This window comes from Aspergillus pseudodeflectus, assembly GCF_044049435.1.
Source record: "Aspergillus pseudodeflectus strain CBS 756.74 chromosome Unknown BJX68scaffold_23, whole genome shotgun sequence".
NCBI classification, from domain to species: Eukaryota; Fungi; Ascomycota; class Eurotiomycetes; order Eurotiales; family Aspergillaceae; genus Aspergillus; species Aspergillus pseudodeflectus.
The window spans coordinates 355,389-372,815 of NW_027263799.1; the positions used below are offsets into that span (position 1 = coordinate 355,389).

At 53.1% G+C, this 17,427-nt stretch overlaps 7 protein-coding genes across 7 annotated transcripts; 6 read left to right on the forward strand and 1 right to left on the reverse strand.

The window, feature by feature from the left end:
• The first annotated feature begins 364 nt into the window (after positions 1-364).
• Positions 365-2,576, forward strand: BJX68DRAFT_237997 (Zn(II)2Cys6 transcription factor domain-containing protein). The gene is made up of 6 exons (XM_071040268.1): positions 365-469; positions 534-680; positions 752-969; positions 1,042-1,328; positions 1,392-1,507; positions 1,574-2,576. The coding sequence occupies exons 1-6, from the start codon at positions 369-371 to the stop codon at positions 2,376-2,378; spliced, it is 1,674 nt and encodes a 557-aa protein (XP_070898783.1). The 5' UTR covers positions 365-368; the 3' UTR covers positions 2,379-2,576.
• Positions 2,577-2,989: 413 nt separating this feature from the next.
• BJX68DRAFT_237999 (uncharacterized protein) lies at positions 2,990-4,111 on the reverse strand. The gene is made up of 3 exons (XM_071040269.1): positions 3,905-4,111; positions 3,700-3,827; positions 2,990-3,626 (listed from the first exon to the last, which is right to left on the reverse strand). The coding sequence occupies exons 1-3, from the start codon at positions 4,031-4,033 to the stop codon at positions 3,257-3,259; spliced, it is 627 nt and encodes a 208-aa protein (XP_070898784.1). The 5' UTR covers positions 4,034-4,111; the 3' UTR covers positions 2,990-3,256.
• Positions 4,112-5,190: 1,079 nt separating this feature from the next.
• On the forward strand, positions 5,191-6,421 carry BJX68DRAFT_267249 (uncharacterized protein; the record flags this gene model as incomplete). The annotated part of the gene is made up of 3 exons (XM_071045764.1): positions 5,191-5,704; positions 5,774-6,047; positions 6,127-6,421. 3 exons carry the CDS (start codon positions 5,191-5,193, stop codon positions 6,419-6,421), a joined length of 1,083 nt encoding a protein of 360 aa, XP_070898785.1.
• A 1,233-nt stretch (positions 6,422-7,654) lies between these two features.
• On the forward strand, positions 7,655-8,272 carry BJX68DRAFT_267250 (uncharacterized protein; the record flags this gene model as incomplete). The annotated part of the gene is made up of 1 exon (XM_071045765.1): positions 7,655-8,272. One exon carries the CDS (start codon positions 7,655-7,657, stop codon positions 8,270-8,272), a length of 618 nt encoding a protein of 205 aa, XP_070898786.1.
• Positions 8,273-8,897: 625 nt separating this feature from the next.
• Positions 8,898-9,936, forward strand: BJX68DRAFT_267251 (SDR family NAD(P)-dependent oxidoreductase; the record flags this gene model as incomplete). The annotated part of the gene is made up of 4 exons (XM_071045766.1): positions 8,898-9,178; positions 9,271-9,500; positions 9,573-9,674; positions 9,740-9,936. The coding sequence occupies 4 exons, from the start codon at positions 8,898-8,900 to the stop codon at positions 9,934-9,936; spliced, it is 810 nt and encodes a 269-aa protein (XP_070898787.1).
• Positions 9,937-10,123: 187 nt separating this feature from the next.
• On the forward strand, positions 10,124-12,119 carry BJX68DRAFT_255552 (uncharacterized protein; the record flags this gene model as incomplete). Its single annotated transcript, XM_071043055.1, has 3 exons — positions 10,124-10,192; positions 10,254-10,693; positions 10,754-12,119. The coding sequence occupies 3 exons, from the start codon at positions 10,124-10,126 to the stop codon at positions 12,117-12,119; spliced, it is 1,875 nt and encodes a 624-aa protein (XP_070898788.1).
• A 2,330-nt stretch (positions 12,120-14,449) lies between these two features.
• On the forward strand, positions 14,450-16,063 carry BJX68DRAFT_267253 (uncharacterized protein; the record flags this gene model as incomplete). Its single annotated transcript, XM_071045767.1, has 2 exons — positions 14,450-15,265; positions 15,953-16,063. 2 exons carry the CDS (start codon positions 14,450-14,452, stop codon positions 16,061-16,063), a joined length of 927 nt encoding a protein of 308 aa, XP_070898789.1.
• Positions 16,064-17,427: the final 1,364 nt, after the last annotated feature.

Here is a 17,427-nt window from a genome sequence, read left to right on the forward strand (position 1 = left end):
TCCAGGTGGTAGCATAGGTGGGAAACCCCATAGGAATTGTAAAGAGAAGAGACAACACACTCGGCGGCAACATTATCATAGTAAGGTTCCAACGAGACGGACGGAGGCTTCCGCGAGACAAGATTTGTTGTTTTGCGGCTCTTCAGGGTCCGTGAAACAGTTTGTGATCAAGCATAATTTGGGATTCGGAAAGGACCGCCTGCCACCAGTAGGGAGAAGCCTCGGGCCTACCAGAAATGTTCTGGTCTGTCGAGACCAACGGACGCTATCGCTAGGGCGGGGCAGTCATGCCGCCAAGCCCCATTTGGAGACGTGGCCTAAAAATATCACGCACCCACGCCCCTGAATTCGATTCCCACGCCCACAGGATGGCTGCCCCGACAAGTCACGCCCTCCGGAGTTGTGTTGCCTGCAAATCCAAGAAGCGCCAGTGCGACAAGCTTCTCCCAAGCTGTTCAAGATGTATCCGGTACGAGCCCCGTGCCCCTTTTGGCCCACGGAGGCGCCTGGCTGATCTCCATCTCTCCTCGCAGGGTAGAACAACCATGCTTGTACATGGGATATATGGAACTTGTCATAAGCGAAAGATGTGAAGTGAAGTCTCCGTTCGCCTGCCTGACATGTAAGAAGGCAAAGCGACCTTGTAGTAACGATATGCCTCGATGCTCTCGATGCACAAGGTCGGTCCTGATTTTCTGGCGAGTGGCGCGTTCTGACTGACAGAGTATTGCTGTGATCATTGGTGATACAGGCTAGACTTGGCGTGTGAGTATAATGTCAAACTAGCCTACATACAGAACACCCTACCCTCAAGGGAGGGCCTTCCGTCTCGGGATGGAATAGCACCCATGACTGGCGCTATTAGCCTCCCATATACCGAACCTGTCACGTTGACGGTCCTTGAACCAACACCCGGGCACAACTATCCTATTGAAAACAGGACATACACCTCAAGCCTGATCAACCACTGTAGGTTTCCTAGCTTTATCCCAAGGCAATCTATCGTCTTTCTTTGGCTTACCTGTTTGATACCAATGCTAGTCTGTTCATATTCATTCGTGCCCGTATCCTCTACAGTCCCAAACAGCCTGGCCGTGCATCTCCGGACCGCGTGGATGCGCCATGCGATGGTGGACCCATGCCTGTTCCACAGTACGCTGTTTAGCGCGTCAGCGCATATCGATAACCTCCACAACGTTCCAGAAAGCCGCCAGACGACTTATCACAGTATGCAGACGGTGAGATTACTTCGTCAGAAATTAGAGGATCCAATAACCCGGGGAAATTATGAAACCGCAGCCGCGGCTCTAGCGCTGGCGCTGTTCAATGTAAGCGCTTGTGCCCTGTCGTTATACCGATAAGATATCGCGTATCTGACCACGTCCTTGCAGATGCGCTTGGATCGTCATGAGATCGCTCTGACCCACCGAAGTGGGCTAATGAAAGTGCTTGAATTTCTCAAGGGAGACGGACAGCATCTCGCAGAACTCGTTTCTTTAACCAAGATGTAAGCACATAGTCATTTTCTTTCTTGAAACTTACCGAGCCAACATCTAACACGCGCACTGCACAGGATGCTCCTCATTTTCTCGATGATAGCGCCTCAAGATCCTGAGTTTCCTCTATCCTACGCAGGAGCAGCACACGGCCTTGTTTACTCTACACCGTCACTTGCTCCCACACCATCCGGTATACTCGAGAGTATCCTTGGAAGAGACGCACTCGCAGGCGACAATTCAGCTCTAACGAGTTTGGCTCGGTCCACGATACAAGGAATCATCAACTACATTGTCGATCATTCTCAAATGACCCATGGAACGGCCCACGACCCACAAATTCCCACACCACGTGCCCACCCTGCTGAGGCAGTCAAAGATACTACGATCTTACAGTCATCGTCCGACATAGACCTAGAATCCCAACACACAGCAACCACACGTGATATCAATAGATGTCTCCAATTCGCTGCTACACTCTTCCACCACATGCTCGGCAACTCACAACAAACTCCTGCAGCAGCAATAACACCAATAGTCACCGCAACGGATCCACCACCCAACTCAAGAGACGAGTTACTCAACCTGACAAGGCTTCTTCGGAGAGTCGGATTCACTGCCTGGCTGCAGCACGCCCCAGAGGGGTATATATGGATCTGTCTGACTGCCGCTGCCTCAGCAGTGGACACGAATGCCCGGAGCGGGTTCATTATGATGGCCATGCCAGTTCTTCTGGCGCTGGAGACGACGGAGCTTGCTGTCACTCGACAGGCCTGGGTGTGCTTCAGCTGGTTGGAGAGGGCGCGTAATTTGTGTCAACAGCAATCGGTCGAGGAGGAGGGCTCACCGTGGGCTGGGCCAGTATTATATCAATCGGTCTAGCAGAGTGGTCATATCGAGTCTCAAGGATCTATGCGTTGAAGATTCTCTACCTGTATCTCAATCAGATAACATTCCACGTCCTCAAGCTCCGGTGTATGGCCGATTCTTGACCTAATTACAACTCGCAGCCAGTGTCATCGGCTACGTAAATCGGTAAGTATTATAGTAGAAGGCGCAGAAAAAGGATTTACGCTGGACACAGGGAGTAACAATTACCTATAAAACCTGAACACATGAAGCAAGACAAAGTACCCGCCCAGTACCATGAACTGCCCAACAGCAATCTGCAGCAAATCTGTCTGGTACGTTAGTAAGATTAGGAAACGGGGGGTTATGTGCCATTGAAGCCGCAAATATCTCAACGCGCCATGCGTTAGCCAGGACACCGGTGATGATGGCGAACCCAATGTTGTAGAGGATGATAATGACCAATCTCGATATCACACTGTTGCAAAGTATAGTACCAACGTCGAGCTTGCAGGTAGCACTGCTGAAGTTACTATACTGACGATTTTGGTGGCTCGCATGATCTGGGCCTCGTCATTGATCTGTAGCACCCCTAACTCAATATCGGGCTTCTAGTGCAGTTTTAGAAACGCCACCACCGCAAGCTTTCTAGTTGTGATACGATTGGCAAGAACACTACACGTTATCTCTGTACAGGACGTAGTCCCCGGTACGGTTTGTGATAGTTGGAGGTGGTGCTAGAACATTGGGTTCTAATGGGTTTCTAAGCGGCAAACTTCCTATAACAGCGAAGGTAGAAACTCCAAATATGACAGCTTTTTATCAGTTCCGTGCTCTATAAATATATATACACATATAACACCAGCCGTGCTCAATTACAAAGCAACTTCAACCCCATGTGGGATCCACCTCTACAAGAGAGCAACGGCAGCAGCCCCGACCGCCATCAGAGCAGCGCCGAGCCCAACTCCCGACAGGCGAGTCACAGCCCCGTTACCCTCATCATCCGTTTCCTGCGCATCCGCACCGGTAGTCGTGTTAGTGCTCGACTGGCTGGAGTCCGCCTGAGTGGTCGGGGAACTGGCGCTGCTACCAAGGGTCGTCGACGTGCGCGTCGCAGAACTAGAAGCCGGCGTCGACGCCGACGAGGGCGTCCCAGTCGCGGTGATGGTAACACCGTATGAAGTCACGCTCTCGGTGTCGGTGACATACCACACCTCACCAGCCCCCATGGAGCATGTCGCGATCTCGTCATCGTGCGTGCAGGCTACGACTACCGCCCTAAGTGGTCTTAGTTAGTCATGTAGTCCCGTGACCGAGATATTGGCCAAAGGGCCAGCCAGGTGTGACTTACTCTCCGGACACATCGGCAATCAGGCTCACAGTAGATGGGGCCTGGATGACTGTTGCGGCGGCGGGCAGGTCGCACGTGGTGGTGACTGAGTCGGCACAGGCAATCAGATATGTCGTGGTGTCGGATTGCTGAGTGCACTTGTTAGTCGGCAACACGAGGCAGATCGCGTGTACCAAGGTACGTAGGCAGGGGGGAGGGGACGCACTGATCCAAGGATTCTGCCAGCTAGAGCTTGGCTGTCGTCGTTGTCTGGGAGGTACATGGTCACGACTTGGTCGGCCGCGATAGCGCCGGTGAGGATGCCAAATCCGAGCAAAAGCGTGTTGGAGTGCATTGTGGATGTTGTGGAATGGGCCTCAGGGTTGATGTGTGTAAAGAGAGGCAGTTGGGTAATTGATTTGATGGCTCGAGGATGGTGTGATGATGATCTTTGATGTCGGGGCGACTTGGGGTCTTAATATACCTTCGAAGCTAGTCCAATGAGAATGAAAGAGCTTGTTGACAAGGTCAAGTTGTAAATTTGGGTCATTCAGCTGCTCAGCCCTGGGAGCTCGCCCCACCCAACAAGCGCCATAATATAACGACACAGCCAATGGGCATGCCGGCAATGGATCCAAGGCGTTGCGGCTGGAGAAGCTAGCGGGCGCTAGCCATTCAGCCCCTTTTCTGGGCTATTCTTGATCAGGTGGATCCCTTTTTGTACCTGAACTGAACGATGAATGGCTTACGAACGTCGATATCGATCATGCCAGGCCATTACTCAACGTTGCAGATAGGCTTGCTCGTCCTCCTAGTTGAAGAACCATACTGTGTTTCCTATCAAGATACTAATGACTATATCAAGCCCACATTCGCACAACCACGCCCTTCCCCACAATTGCTACCATCTCGACCTGGCTGTGCAACGCCCACTCTTCACCCGCCATCCGTTCAAGTTCCTCTACACAGCATGCCTCGTCACCGCTCTATCCATCCGGCTCCTCGCACTTGCCCGTTAGTATCTTCCACCAGCCCCCCGCCCTTATCGCACCTTCCAACAGGCCATAACTACCAAGATTGTCTACCTCTGGTTTTGCTTCGCCAACACCGTCAAATTCCGGACTCCTAAATCTCTCAAGCTTGGCCCGGACCAGGAGCGATCCGCCCTCTTCGACGCCGCCCAAATCAAGCACTCCCACACCGCATACACTGGCCTCCCCCACGTTAATCTGGTAAGTGAATGTCACATCAGCCGCAGGCGTGCAGAGGGTCATCGAGTTCACGACCACACACAATACCCGGCTGGCCATTCGGAATACTGGGCACGATTATCTTGGAAGATCGACTGCGCCCGGCGCCGTCGCGCTTTGGATGCACAACCTTAAATTCACCGAGTACAGGCCGGAATACACTTCCTCTTGGTATACTGGCCCAGCCTTGCGGATCGGCGCGGGCGTTCAAGGCCACGGAGCTCAAGATGCCGCTCACAGAGCAGGACCGGGTCACGTCATCATGTCCGGACACTCTCCCGACATCGGCATCGCAGGCGGATACACACAGGGTGGTAGGCATGGCCCGTTGGCATCGAAATACGGCCTTGCGGCTGACCAGGTTCTCGAGTGGGAGGTTGTTACGGCGACAGGCGAGGTTCTTACTGCATCGCCGGAGCAGAATGCAGATCTCTACTGGGCGCTTAGTGGTGGAGGCGGAGGAACCTATTCAGTTGCCCTGAGTATGACAGTGCGAATGTATCCCGAGGAGCAGACGGGTTCGGCGTCCTTGGTGTTTCTGTTTAATGCTGCAGAATCCCATGCCTGGGATGTTATTAGAGCCTTTATCGCCGATACGCTTCCGCTCACTGATGCTGGTGGTAGCGCCCTCTGGGTTCTGTATCCTGGTCCGACTGTTTACGATCCAGTCACCTTCATCGCTACGTCACTGACTCTACCCGGGGGTACCAAGGAAGAGCTAGAATCATACGTTACCTCCACACTGAAGTTACTGCGCGACTACGACATTGCATATGGTATGTCCCCGCCATGCCGTGACCCCCATGGCCGTCGCACCCGTACAGGAGGCAACACTAACAACACAGAATTCGCAAGCCGGACATTTCTAACGTACCACGCCTCGACGGCATCGACAGCCCTTAACGCTACGGAATTCCACATCGGCGGCCTCTTGATCCCTCGCTCAGCAGTTGATTTCAACCTGGACGGCTTCGCCTCCGTCATGCAGTCCCTCCTCGGCCGTGGGGCTGATATGTCGGACTTCTCCCTTAACGTCTCCCATCCAGTCATACCCCCAGTTGCTAGCAACACAGTGACACCAGCATGGCGGAAAGCTGCGATTTTGCTCCTCATTGGACTGTAAGCTCTTCCCTGTTTATGTCGCCCGCCTACTGCTTTACTTGTCCACTCATAGGCAGAGAAACTGACCACCCCTCAGTCCATTCAACTATACAGATCGCTACGTCAATATTGAAAACCAAATACTCATGACGGACGTGCTGATTCCGCACATTGCGGATTTCGCTCGCAGTACTGGGGAAGAAGTTGGCGCATACGTGAATGAAGGAGACTGGAATCAGCGAGATTGGCAGAATGTCAGCTATGGCGAAAATTATCCGCGCTTGCTGGTCATCAAGGATAAATATGACCCTGGGCATATCTACTATGGTCGTATCGGGGTGGGGAGTGATCGATGGGGGGAGGATGCAGATGGACGGCTGTACAGCGCTTGAGGATCTGGAGTTGGGAAAGCAATTGGAACATACACTTTACCATGGGGCCGGATTGTGTATTCCACCGTGCTACTCCATAGGACTGCTGTCAATGGGAGATCCATCGCGAGTACCGTAGTCAAACCAAGGTACGCTAGGTGGAGAAAGGCTTCATCTCCATTGTATGATCAATGCCCAAACCATCCCCCAAGGGCTGGTCGCAGTTGCTCCAATCTTTATATCCGGCGGAACTGTCATTAAGCCCATTCCCACTGCGCTTGCCGTGCTCATTCGCCTCCTCCCTCGTTAACAACCCTAACTCCCTATCCCCGGCACCCACCATCCTCCCACCCCAGCAGTCCCGCGTCCTCTTCGGTATCCCCAGCCCCAAACCGAGTACCATCCAACGTACGCAGCTCCTCGTTCCTAGTGCCTACCCTCATCCCACCGTTCCCCGAGCTGGACCCAGATCCAGACCCCAATTCCCTCACGGAGGAATTACTTCCCGAAAACGAGCCCAACCCGTCACAACCAGACGTTCGCCCTGGGTCAGAGATGGACAGGGGATGGCATGTCGCCATCTCCACAAGCACTAGACGGACGTCGACCTCGAGTATGAACAAGGTGGATGGGGGAGCCCTCGGGAGTTCAGACTTTGAATGGATTCACCAATCCTGATAGCTTCGCTTTGGTGTGCTTCTGGCTACGCCCCGACCCACCCGTTTCGACGGGTTGTGCTATGCCAGTTGGCTGATGGTGTTGGGGGATGACGAAGCACCGGGAGATTGGCACGCGACTACAACTGTCAGGAGCAAGTGTGAATGCGGGGTTAATCACACCATCCACTGAGTCTATGGAGTATACTTATCCTCTAGCATCATTAGAATGGTGACAGTTCTCTCCTTCGATACCGCGATGCTCGCATATCGGCCAAACCTTCCCACTGAGCTGATCTGGTACATAATCGACTGCTTGATACATTCAGGGCGACCCTTGATTCCAAATCACCATATCGTGTCGCACCCTGCTTAGTCTCTGCCTGGCATCTACAAAGCACACGAGCTTCTTATAGCCCACTGTCTACATCCAAGCTCGCAGAGAGAACTGAAATGCTTCAGCACCTCGACCCAAGGCTGTCTTCCAGACTGCGGCGCCTGACGTCGATCTCAGGGCCAATCCATATACCTGGCCCCGTTTTCCCACCGAGACCAGCTGACCGAGGCCTCAACGCGAGAAATAGATGTCACGTTCTCGATGCTGGCGGGATCTCTCCGCCGCCTCGTTCTCGACTTTCCCTATCGCGCCTTTTATACGGACAACGGCGAGTTCCAACTGGCCATCACCTTCGGCCGTGCGTTCCGACGCCATATCGCAATTGAAGACTTTGTCAGCATAGCAGATTCCCTGTCCTTCAACGTCAGGCAAGGGGAGCCCGACTACAGGTGTGTAGCATGGTCAACGTGGCCACGGCTTCGCCGGCTGTCGTTGCGTTCCCCCTACATTGATGAGAAATTCGTCGAGGCCCTCCTTCAATGTCGGCGCCTTACACACCTTGTTGTTGCTGAGCCAAAGGGGCTGGACTCGTCGCTGCCCGGGCACTTGGCGGACCGCGTATCCGGGGCGGGGCTGGGTTTGCGCAGAATGACGGTTGTGCAATATGGTGTGCGCCCGCATCTGAGCCTTTCCACCAGGCTTATGGTAACTTTCGCGGATGGCGCGCCGGCCAGTACAGGGCGGCCCGCAATGCGGTACGTGGACATACCTTTCGTGCTCTTTGATCCGATTGACCGTATCGAGGCCTGGCTCCGAGAGTACTCACTGGATGGAACGATTTGGGAGTCTCATGGTCACATGTATGAGCCGGCCACGTAGCGTACTTTGCTCGGCGGGTCTTACTGCGCTGAGTTCACGGTATTTTCTGTAGTGCCTATCTCCTTTGTCTTCCTAGCCCCTTGCTTAGCACCGTACTCTGTCGTTTCTCCTTTTCTAGTCCTAATGAATTCTCTGTTCAAGCCGTTCGCTCGATTCTCCCCTTGTCGGATCTTACCCATAATTGAACTTCTAACGTTCGAACATCTCCCCTCCGCGCTCGGCAGTCAACATCCCCTTGGGAACTACGGACTATTAATCATTCACGAGGCAGGATCCAGTAGTAACAAGGCTCTCAAATCCAATCCAGCGCAGGAAACAGCGCAATGGCCGAGAGGTCCTACTGCTGAGCACGCGGTTATTCGATCAACTCGATTGCGGTGTTTTCCGTTTCACCTGCTTGGCAATATGGATTGCCGACAGTAATAGATGGAGCACTGACAGGTAACCCGATTGCAGTGGGTCTAAAGCGCCCGAAGGTTCCATAGGCCGTCAGGCATGGGGATTACCGACAGCCCTGAGCCTGCAGTACCCGTGTGCCCGACTACCAGCCTATACCTCCCTTTTAACTCGATTATCCACAACGCATAGAGCTGGTGGTAGAATAACCGCCCCTACAACAATCACCATGACGAGTCTCGAATCGCGCATTGCCATAGTCACAGGCTCATCGTCTGGACTCGGCCGATGCATTTCCCTCGCCCTCGCAGCTGAAGGCGCATCCATTGTGTGTGCCGATCTGACGCCTACAGCGCGGGCGGAAATTGCCTCTGAGACAACGGTTACAACGCACGAGCTTATTGCGCAACGTGGCGGCAAAGCCATCTTCGTCAAAACGGACGTTGGCGATGAGAGCGCGATGCAGCAGTTGATCAAGGCCGCTGCCGAGTGGGGTGGGAGACTTGATATGTATGCTTTCCTCCTCCCTTCTATTGCCGGCTCTTCTCTTCTCCTCGTGTTTCCCCGCCGCTGCTAATGAGCTGTTCCTGTTCCTGTTGTAGACTTATCAACAACGCCGGCATAGCCGTGGAATCCAAGACGCCGAACCCCATCCACCTCTTGGATGCGTCCGACTGGGACCTGACCATGCGCGTCAACGCCCGCTCTGTCTTCCTCGGGTGCAAGTATGCGATTACACAGATGCTGGCGCAGGAGCCGCATGCCAGCGGGAATCGCGGATGGATTGTGAATATGAGTAGCGTTTTCGGGCTGGTGGGTGGGCCGACGAACCGTATGTCTTTGACGAATATTAGGGGAAACTTCAAAAGGATAAACTGTACTGACCTGATGTGATCTGTCATAGCATCCTACGCGGCGAGCAAAGGCGCGATTGCGAATCTAACCCGCCAGATTGCCTGCGACTACGGGAAGCAGAGAATACACTGCAACGCCGTCTGCCCTGGATGTACGTCTATACCCACCTGTTTTGACAAATATAGTTCACTAATCTCACTAACATCTCCCAAACAGTTATCCAAACGGCCATCTTTCACAACTCGAGCCTCCAGCCCGGCGTGACACAAGAGTGGGTGGACAGCTTGCATCCGCTGGGTGGGCCTGGGAGGCCGGACGATGTCGCCAGCGCGGTGCTTTACCTGGTGAGCGATGCAGCGAGGTGGATTACGGGGGTTTGTTTGCCGATTGACGGCGGGTATAGTGCGCAGTAGCCCAGCTGTCCCGTCGCTTTGCTCACCGGCAGGGGCTCGAGGATCGGCAACTGCTTCGGGGATGGCCTCGGGAATGGCCTCGGGAATCCCCAGGTACAATCTCACGAGCCCTGCCGAGCTTGAAATACAATCCTAGTTCAAGTAGGCCTTCTGTCGTAGGACAATATCATACTCGCGGTAGTGGATAATGCACATCTTTCGGGTCGGGGTCCTTCTCGCAGGTGCTGAGGCGCTGGCCTCGCCAATGTGCAAATGCGTAAGCGCTCGCATTCTATACCCCTCGCACCACTCTCTTTAACCGGAACGCATTTAAATAGACCCCTAAAGATCCCTGCTGGCCATCCCCCGCCGAGTTCGCCGCCTTGAACGCAACAGTGGGCGGCAACCTCATCCGCAGCACACCCCCCGGCTCAGTCTGCTACCCCAACCAGCCCGACTACAACCCCGAGCGCTGCGCCTTCGTCCTCGAGAACTGGTTCGATTCGGACTTTCACGCCAACGACCCCGTGAGTATAGGGTTTCCTAAATTCGCGGGTAATCCCTGTCCGCCGATTTATCCCAACGGGACCAGCGTCACGGGCGGGAAACCCACGGCCGGGTGCACGCTCGGAGGGTATCCGGCCTATGTGCTGAATGCGACGAGTGTAGAGGATATTCAGACCGTTGTGCGGTTTACGGGGGAAGGGAATCTCCGACTTAATGTCAAGTCGACGGGGCATTCGGTTGAGGGGAGGAGTGCGGCGCCTGATAGTATCTCGTATGTTCGCCCGCCCTATATGCAATTGTACGAGTTTCGCTAACAGGATCGGCCACACAGAGTCTGGACACATCACCTCCTCTCCAAGGAATTCCATGCCGCCTTCCGACCAGAGTCATGTCCGCCCTCTTACCCCGAACACATGGCTGTCTCGCTCGGTGCGGGCGCAAGAGTCCGCGAGGTCTACGAGTTCGCCTACCAGCACGATGCTGTTGTAGTCGGAGGCTCAGCAGAGGACGTGGGCATAGTCGGCTGGTTCACAGGGGGCGGGCACGGCCCGCTGACCAGTCGATACGGGCAGGGTTCAGACAATGTCATGCAGGTGACGATTATAACGCCCAATGGCGAGCTCGTCACTGCGAACGAGTGTCAGAACACCGACCTGTTTTGGGCGATTCGAGGAGGTGGCGGGGGCACCTTCGGTGTCCTCACTGAGGTCACCATGAAAGCCTACCCGTCACCGAATGCTGTTGCTCATCGGTTGGAGGTGGTAGCTATCAACGAGGAGGACGATGGCACGGCGTTCTGGAATGCAGTTGCTGGCGTGTATGCCCTGCTCCCTGAATTGAAGCGACAGGGCTTCGCGGGGAACATCTTCATGGACCGGCCGCCGCTCGTGCCTCGACGTAAGCTGTGGTGGAACATGAACTTGTTGAGAACCGAGTCTGAATCTCCGTCTGCCGAGGCTGCGACACGAGCGGCAGAACATGCCCTCGCGCCGCTCATGGCATATCTTGATTCCCAGTCTGCGGCTGTCACCTACACGTCCAAGTTGACCTTCTTCCCGCACTGGTTCCAATCCTGGAACGAGTCCGTCCGTACCGAACCGAGCGTCGTCGCGGCGAGCGGGATCGCAATGGCGTCGCGACTGATCCCAGAGTCTGTCCTAGTAAACAGCACCTCCTCCTCACCCGCTAATCTGACAGCCATAGAGTCTCCTTTGCCAGGGTTTGCTGTCCAGGTCGAGCAACACCCGTCCCTAGCATCAACCCTTCAAACAATCTCCGAAAGCGTGACCGGTTTCCAAACCCATCTAGCAATCTACAACCCCTCCCCGCCCCTTACAGCTTCGGAAGTAAACCGCACCTCTCTCCCATCCTACTGGCGCTCCACACCCCTCCAATTCTTCACAGTAACCACATACCCCGATGACGCGACAGCGGAAGAAGAACGTGCCGTGTTTGAGTCCGTCCGGAGTGGAGTCGGCCGGGTGCTGGAGGAACTCGCGCCGGATACGGGGGCGTACTTCAATGAGGGGGATCCGTATGATCCGGACTGGCAGCGGACTTACTTTGGAGGTGGGGAGCATTACGAGGCCCTGAGGAAGGTCAAGGATAAGGTTGATCCGCAGGGGATGTTGTGGGGTGTTGCGTGTGTGGGGAGTGAGGGGTGGAGGGCGCAGGATGGGAGATTGTGTAGGGTTTAGTTTGTAGTGGCTGTTAAGGTGATTGCTGTTTGTTGGTTCTACGCTGGTTGGACCTCATCAGACTGCTTCTATTGACCTGCTATTCTGGATGGTACCCAATTGGTGTTTGTAGCTAGGCGCAAGTATTATCTAGGTTTCTATTTGCATCAAATGGTCACAACGGGCTGATCGAGAATGGGAGAAAGCTCTGATAGGATAGATAGATGTATGTGTATTTCATGATCAGGCTATCTAAAGCCAGGATCATGTGGTGCTAGCCACAGAACAAAGAGATATATCCCAACAATGTGGACATGCGTACCATGGTTCTACGTCGTCTTCCAAGCGGAGCCCCGACGATCTCACGGAATGGGCGAATGCTTCTACCCCCATCGATGCCGGTTGGTCGTCTCTAGCAAACCCGTTCGATCACCGCTCTTTCGTGAAACGCGCCACCGCCGAGGAGTCTACGGGTCTTGGCCGAAATGGCGGGTGGATTGATTGCAATGACGGAGGGCAGTGCGCGAATGGGGGCTGTGCTGGGGACGCGTGCGAATGGAACCCAACAACAGGCCGCCCTTCCGATCTTGTTGCCCGACAGGCCGGTGGTGGGGGAACCAGCCCTGCAGCTGGGGTCAACCCCAATCGGCCCTGTGTGAATTCTGTTCCTGCCATGATGTACAACTGCAAGTGGTTCCCCGATGAAACAGTCTATGGAACCACACGCACATATCCGGGCATATGCAGTAACATCAAGAAATACTTGGATCTCAAGGGCAAGGTCATTTTCGAGGCCAACTCCGAAATCGGTCAAAAGCAGAAAACAGTGGGCGCAGGGCCCAGTCGTGCGGCAGTGGCACAAAAAAAAGAGTGGACGATCGACGACGAAAATGGAGTCCTGTTTGTGGTTAAAAAAAAGACGCTTTCCCAAATTTGTGGAGAGATCTCCAAAGTCCTCTCCTGTATAGCGAGAGAGCACCCGGCTCCCAATGGCAATGGAAACTGGCTCAGCTGCGACGAGTTTCCCTGGAACTCGATGCATGAGGGCACTGGTGCCCAAGCGGATTGCGTTCCTGGCTACCAGCAAGAGACCTAGGGCACAACCTGCACATCCGAAGACTCGAGCAAAAAGTGACGAAAAACAACGGCGGTCAGGAGTCGGCATTCAAGAGGTGGGACGAAAACTGGCTCGACGCAACTGCCGTGGGGACCAACAGGGACACTGCGTGGAACTGGGGCCGCAATAACTTCAAGTCCTTCACCTTCCACCTCTTTAATTCCGACTCGCCTGCAACCGGTGCAAGCACGAATCCTGCCCTCAATCACAAGCTCAAGCCTGGCGGCGGTACCAAAGACAACATCCGCTGGGTTGTAAGCGCTGTCAACATCCTCGATAGTACAAAGTACAGATTTCCAAGCGGTCAAAATGCGATGTGTGTCAATTTTGATTATGTGCCGCCGAAAACGCCAACAAATCCGGATCTAGAGGTGAACCCATACAGGGACCACAGATTTTGGGATGATGCTAATTCACTGTATCCTAGACTAACAGGGTAACGCTATCCCTGCCCGTGTCTTTTGAATCTGGTGCTAACCTCCTAGACTTCCATATGGGTGCCAAGTCGAGTTCGATAACACAGTTGCTCAAACGAAGTTGAAAAGAGGAGAGCAACCGACGGTCGAGGAAATGTTCAACATAACAAGTATTGACTCCCAATGTCCTCCTAGGCAGTAGCTAATGGCCGGTACTTTCAGGGGTAACGATCGATCCTGACGATGCAGGGATCGAAATCGAGATCCCGCCAGACCTGCTCAACGAGATTATCGGAGGGGCGGGAGGCACAGACGAAGACACCAAAAGCATTGATGCAGATTGTACGTTAGATCCATGTCTTCTTTCTGATATTGATACTAATGTGCTTTCAATTATCTTTCAGATTCTGAGAGTGAGCAGGACCTAGCAGCGATGAATGGCCTGGCGAAAGAACGGAGACATGCTTCTCACATTAAAGGACGCACTACAAGGAACAGAAATCATCACTGATAGAGAATGGCGGGGATGGTCTTGTGAAGACGGAGAGCTCCATAGCACCCATGCCTGTAGAACTCTAGGTGTAAACAAGCAGTGCATAACCGTAGTACAGCCCAGTATAAAAATGAGGCCTACTTTGGTTGCAATGAAAAGGCGAATCAATCCAAATAAGGACAATCAGTAAAATACCACGATCCCAAATACTTCATGTTCGGACTAGAGGCCTCGGCCTGTTGTGTGTCCCGCTATGTCACCTGACGTCTGCTTGGTCTAGAGTTCCCGCCCTGTTTCTTTGCTCCCCCCGCTTCACGCCATCACAATGCTGCAACTACTACCATCTGAAGTCCAACTTCTTATCGCACAGCACCTCGAGACTGCCGATAAAGCAGCCTTGGTGCTCACATCGCACCACTTTTACAGCCTAGTTATTCCCTCTCTCTACGAAAATATCGAAAACACCTACGATCAAGGGCTGATGCGGCTGGTAGACACCCTTGCCCGGAACCCATCGCTCCGCGCATTCCCTCGCAGCCTCGCATTGGAGGCATGGGACACGCCATCGACAGACAATCCCGCTGACGTTTGGATTGATCCCCATGAAGAGGAACTAGACTTTCCTGGATACAGACTAGGCTTGCTCTGTCGCCTCGCGAAGGCCGCGTGCCCTGTTGAGAATGAGGCGGTTACCTGGTGTAGGCATCTCAGAAACAACAATGCGGATGCTTCGCTAGCACTGCTTCTTACCCTCGTTCCTTACCTCTTCCGACTGGAGGTGCAATTTCCCAAATCCGTTGGCTGGGCACAGCGGGTTATCGAGTGGGCGGTAGCCCAGCCGCAGCCCATCGCATCGCTAGGTGCGCTCCAGCGCCTGAAAGAGGTTTATGTCTCAGCACGATGGTTCGAGTTTCAGGACGAGAATCAAGATGTCACGCGGTGGACGCTGATGTTCCTTGGCTTGCCATCTCTACGCCGCATCACGACGGATGGACTCTTTCAAGATGAGGACGAGACAATGTACAAGTCTATATCATCGTCTGTTACTCAGATCAGGCTTGACTACTCCATCGGCGTCTATGACCTCGAAAGGCTCATCAGGCATTGTCCGAACCTTGAGTCATACCGACACCACTATTCCGTGCGATCTCGACGTAGGCACTTTCTGAACCCTCGTGAGTTGTATCCTGGCTTCTTGCTAGCTTCGCACAGCCTGAAGGAGCTTTGGCTGGATATCTTCCCCACATTTATTATTAAAAGTGACAGTGGCGTGCATTACTTTCAAGACCTTTCCCCTGCTCGAGCTGCTCCATGTGCCTTATTTTCTCCTGGGACAGTATAAAGCGGACACTCTCGCAGATCTCGCGGCCATGCTCCCCTCCTCCCTCAAGACGGGTGGGGGACATGCTTTACGATTTTCAATAACGGGCATGAATAGCCCTTTTGGGTTTTTTTGCTACATCCTTTCCAATTTCTTTGCCGTTCTATCTATCTTGATGAGGTACGAGGATAGCAGTTGTCTTACTCTTGAACCCACAGTTCCCCTTTTTGGCCCGCTCTGCGCTACCTTGAACATGTATTTCACGCCTGGGTGACGTGGTAACCAAGCGCTGACCTCGTTTAGTAAGAAACAGCGGTTGATATTGGGTACTCTGCCCAATATGACTTTGTACCGTTTTGTGATTACCTTTCAGCAAACGAAACGCGCATCCGAGTCCCATCAACCGCCTTCCCAGTAACCTCCATAATCTGCTGCCATCAGTCTTGGATCCACCCCGCCCTTGTCCTGCACCAAGGGAGCAAGTGAAGGAGAACTCACATTAAATAGCACTTCCTTGACCGCATACTGCCCAAATTCGCCCATAATCATCTCTCGCTTATTCTCGATCTCACCCCACCGGATCTCCAGCTTCCGAATCAGTGGCTCGAGCTTGGATAAGCTGGGCGCTCTCACTCGACAGTAGGAAGCATTTGCGTATTGAATAGTTGAATACGAAGATCTATAGATCCAATCTGTGGCCTGTAGAGACCGCGGGGAGAGGGGCTGGGATCACAAGCCGATGCCGAGATGTGAGCGGCATTCATGTGCGCCAACGGGGTATGTATGTGTGGCCTGGACTCTGAGCGGCTTGAAATTCATGCATTGAGTAGTTGATGAACTAAATCGGGGTATAGTCTGATCTGCGAAGGCTTTGTTTGTAAGGAAGGTACCTGTTGCTTACTCTTCTACCTAAAAAAGAGATTATCCTAACGCCGAAATATAGATGACTGGTAAATAAAGTATTAGGGAGAATCAATCGCAATATAAACACAAATTTGCTATCACAGCGAACTCCGCCGCACGTTTGTTCCCAAATACCAAACTCACTAGCGGATAAACAGGTTACTGGGGAACAAGAACCGCGCGATAATACACCTCCCCACGATCTAATTTATCCATCGCCTCCATAATGCTCTCCTCTGTCATCGGAAGCGTCTAAGTAATCGGCTTAATACAATGGAAAGCAGTGAACTTAAGCATCTATTTGTGCACCGCACACGCTAGAATCTGGGATCCAACAATCTGGATACCCCGGCTAATAAGTGCCATGTACGGGATCAAAAAGTTACTATAGTTAATGGTAAGCAGGTAGGTTACTGCGCGAGGGGCGAGAATAAGAAGAAATAGGTTCTAGTCAGGCGGTATAGTGGCTGTGATAAGGAGGGAATTAAGATGGTTAGTAGTAGAGAGGGATATCGCGCCTCTTATTATAATAAATTTATAGGCTCCTAGTTTCAAGGCTTCTTCGCGCCTGCGCTCTAAGCCAGAGAGGATAACAACATGGTAGCTAATTTTTATAGTAAATTAGATAGCTAGATGGCCTAGTCTACTAAAACTAAGAATTCTAACTATATCTATTAGCTTAACACCTTGTAGAGCTTGAAAGACGGTACTACCACCATACTACAGCGGAGCGGCCGCAACATTACTTAGAGAATTAGGAATTATATAAAGAAATAACTCGCGCTAGATTACATGCAAGGTAGAACTGCCCTGGTTAAAATTTTTCTCTAAATACATCTGCTCTCTGCAATACACTTTAAAGCCCTGCAAGCAGTCCTAGCAGTGGCTGCAGCTGTCCACCTGGTAGCCCCAGCCGACGCGGTCCCCCTTCTTGAGATGTCGGGCGTTGGGGCCGATAGCTTCGACAACTCCAATGCCTTCGTGGCCGAGTGCCATGTCTGCGTGGCCTGCTCCTGTTAGCTTCAAAGAAAATCGTCAGGCAGCGGTTAGCCCTACAACGGCGTTCGAATGATCTAATG

Bases quoted from the DNA above. Each gene is read 5' to 3' on its own strand.
- BJX68DRAFT_237997 (XM_071040268.1), top strand. From the start codon at position 369: ATGGCTGCCCCGACAAGTCACGCCCTCCGGAGTTGTGTTGCCTGCAAA. The intron at 681-751 runs GTCGGTCCTGAT...TTGGTGATACAG, and splicing joins CGATGCTCTCGATGCACAAG to GCTAGACTTGGCGTGTGAGT. The intron at 1,508-1,573 runs GTAAGCACATAG...CGCACTGCACAG, and splicing joins CTCGTTTCTTTAACCAAGAT to GATGCTCCTCATTTTCTCGA.
- BJX68DRAFT_237999 (XM_071040269.1), bottom strand. From the start codon at position 4,033: ATGCACTCCAACACGCTTTTGCTCGGATTTGGCATCCTCACCGGCGCT. The intron at 3,828-3,904 runs GTGCGTCCCCTC...AAGTGCACTCAG, and splicing joins CTGGCAGAATCCTTGGATCA to CAATCCGACACCACGACATA. The intron at 3,627-3,699 runs GTAAGTCACACC...AAGACCACTTAG, and splicing joins ATTGCCGATGTGTCCGGAGA to GGCGGTAGTCGTAGCCTGCA.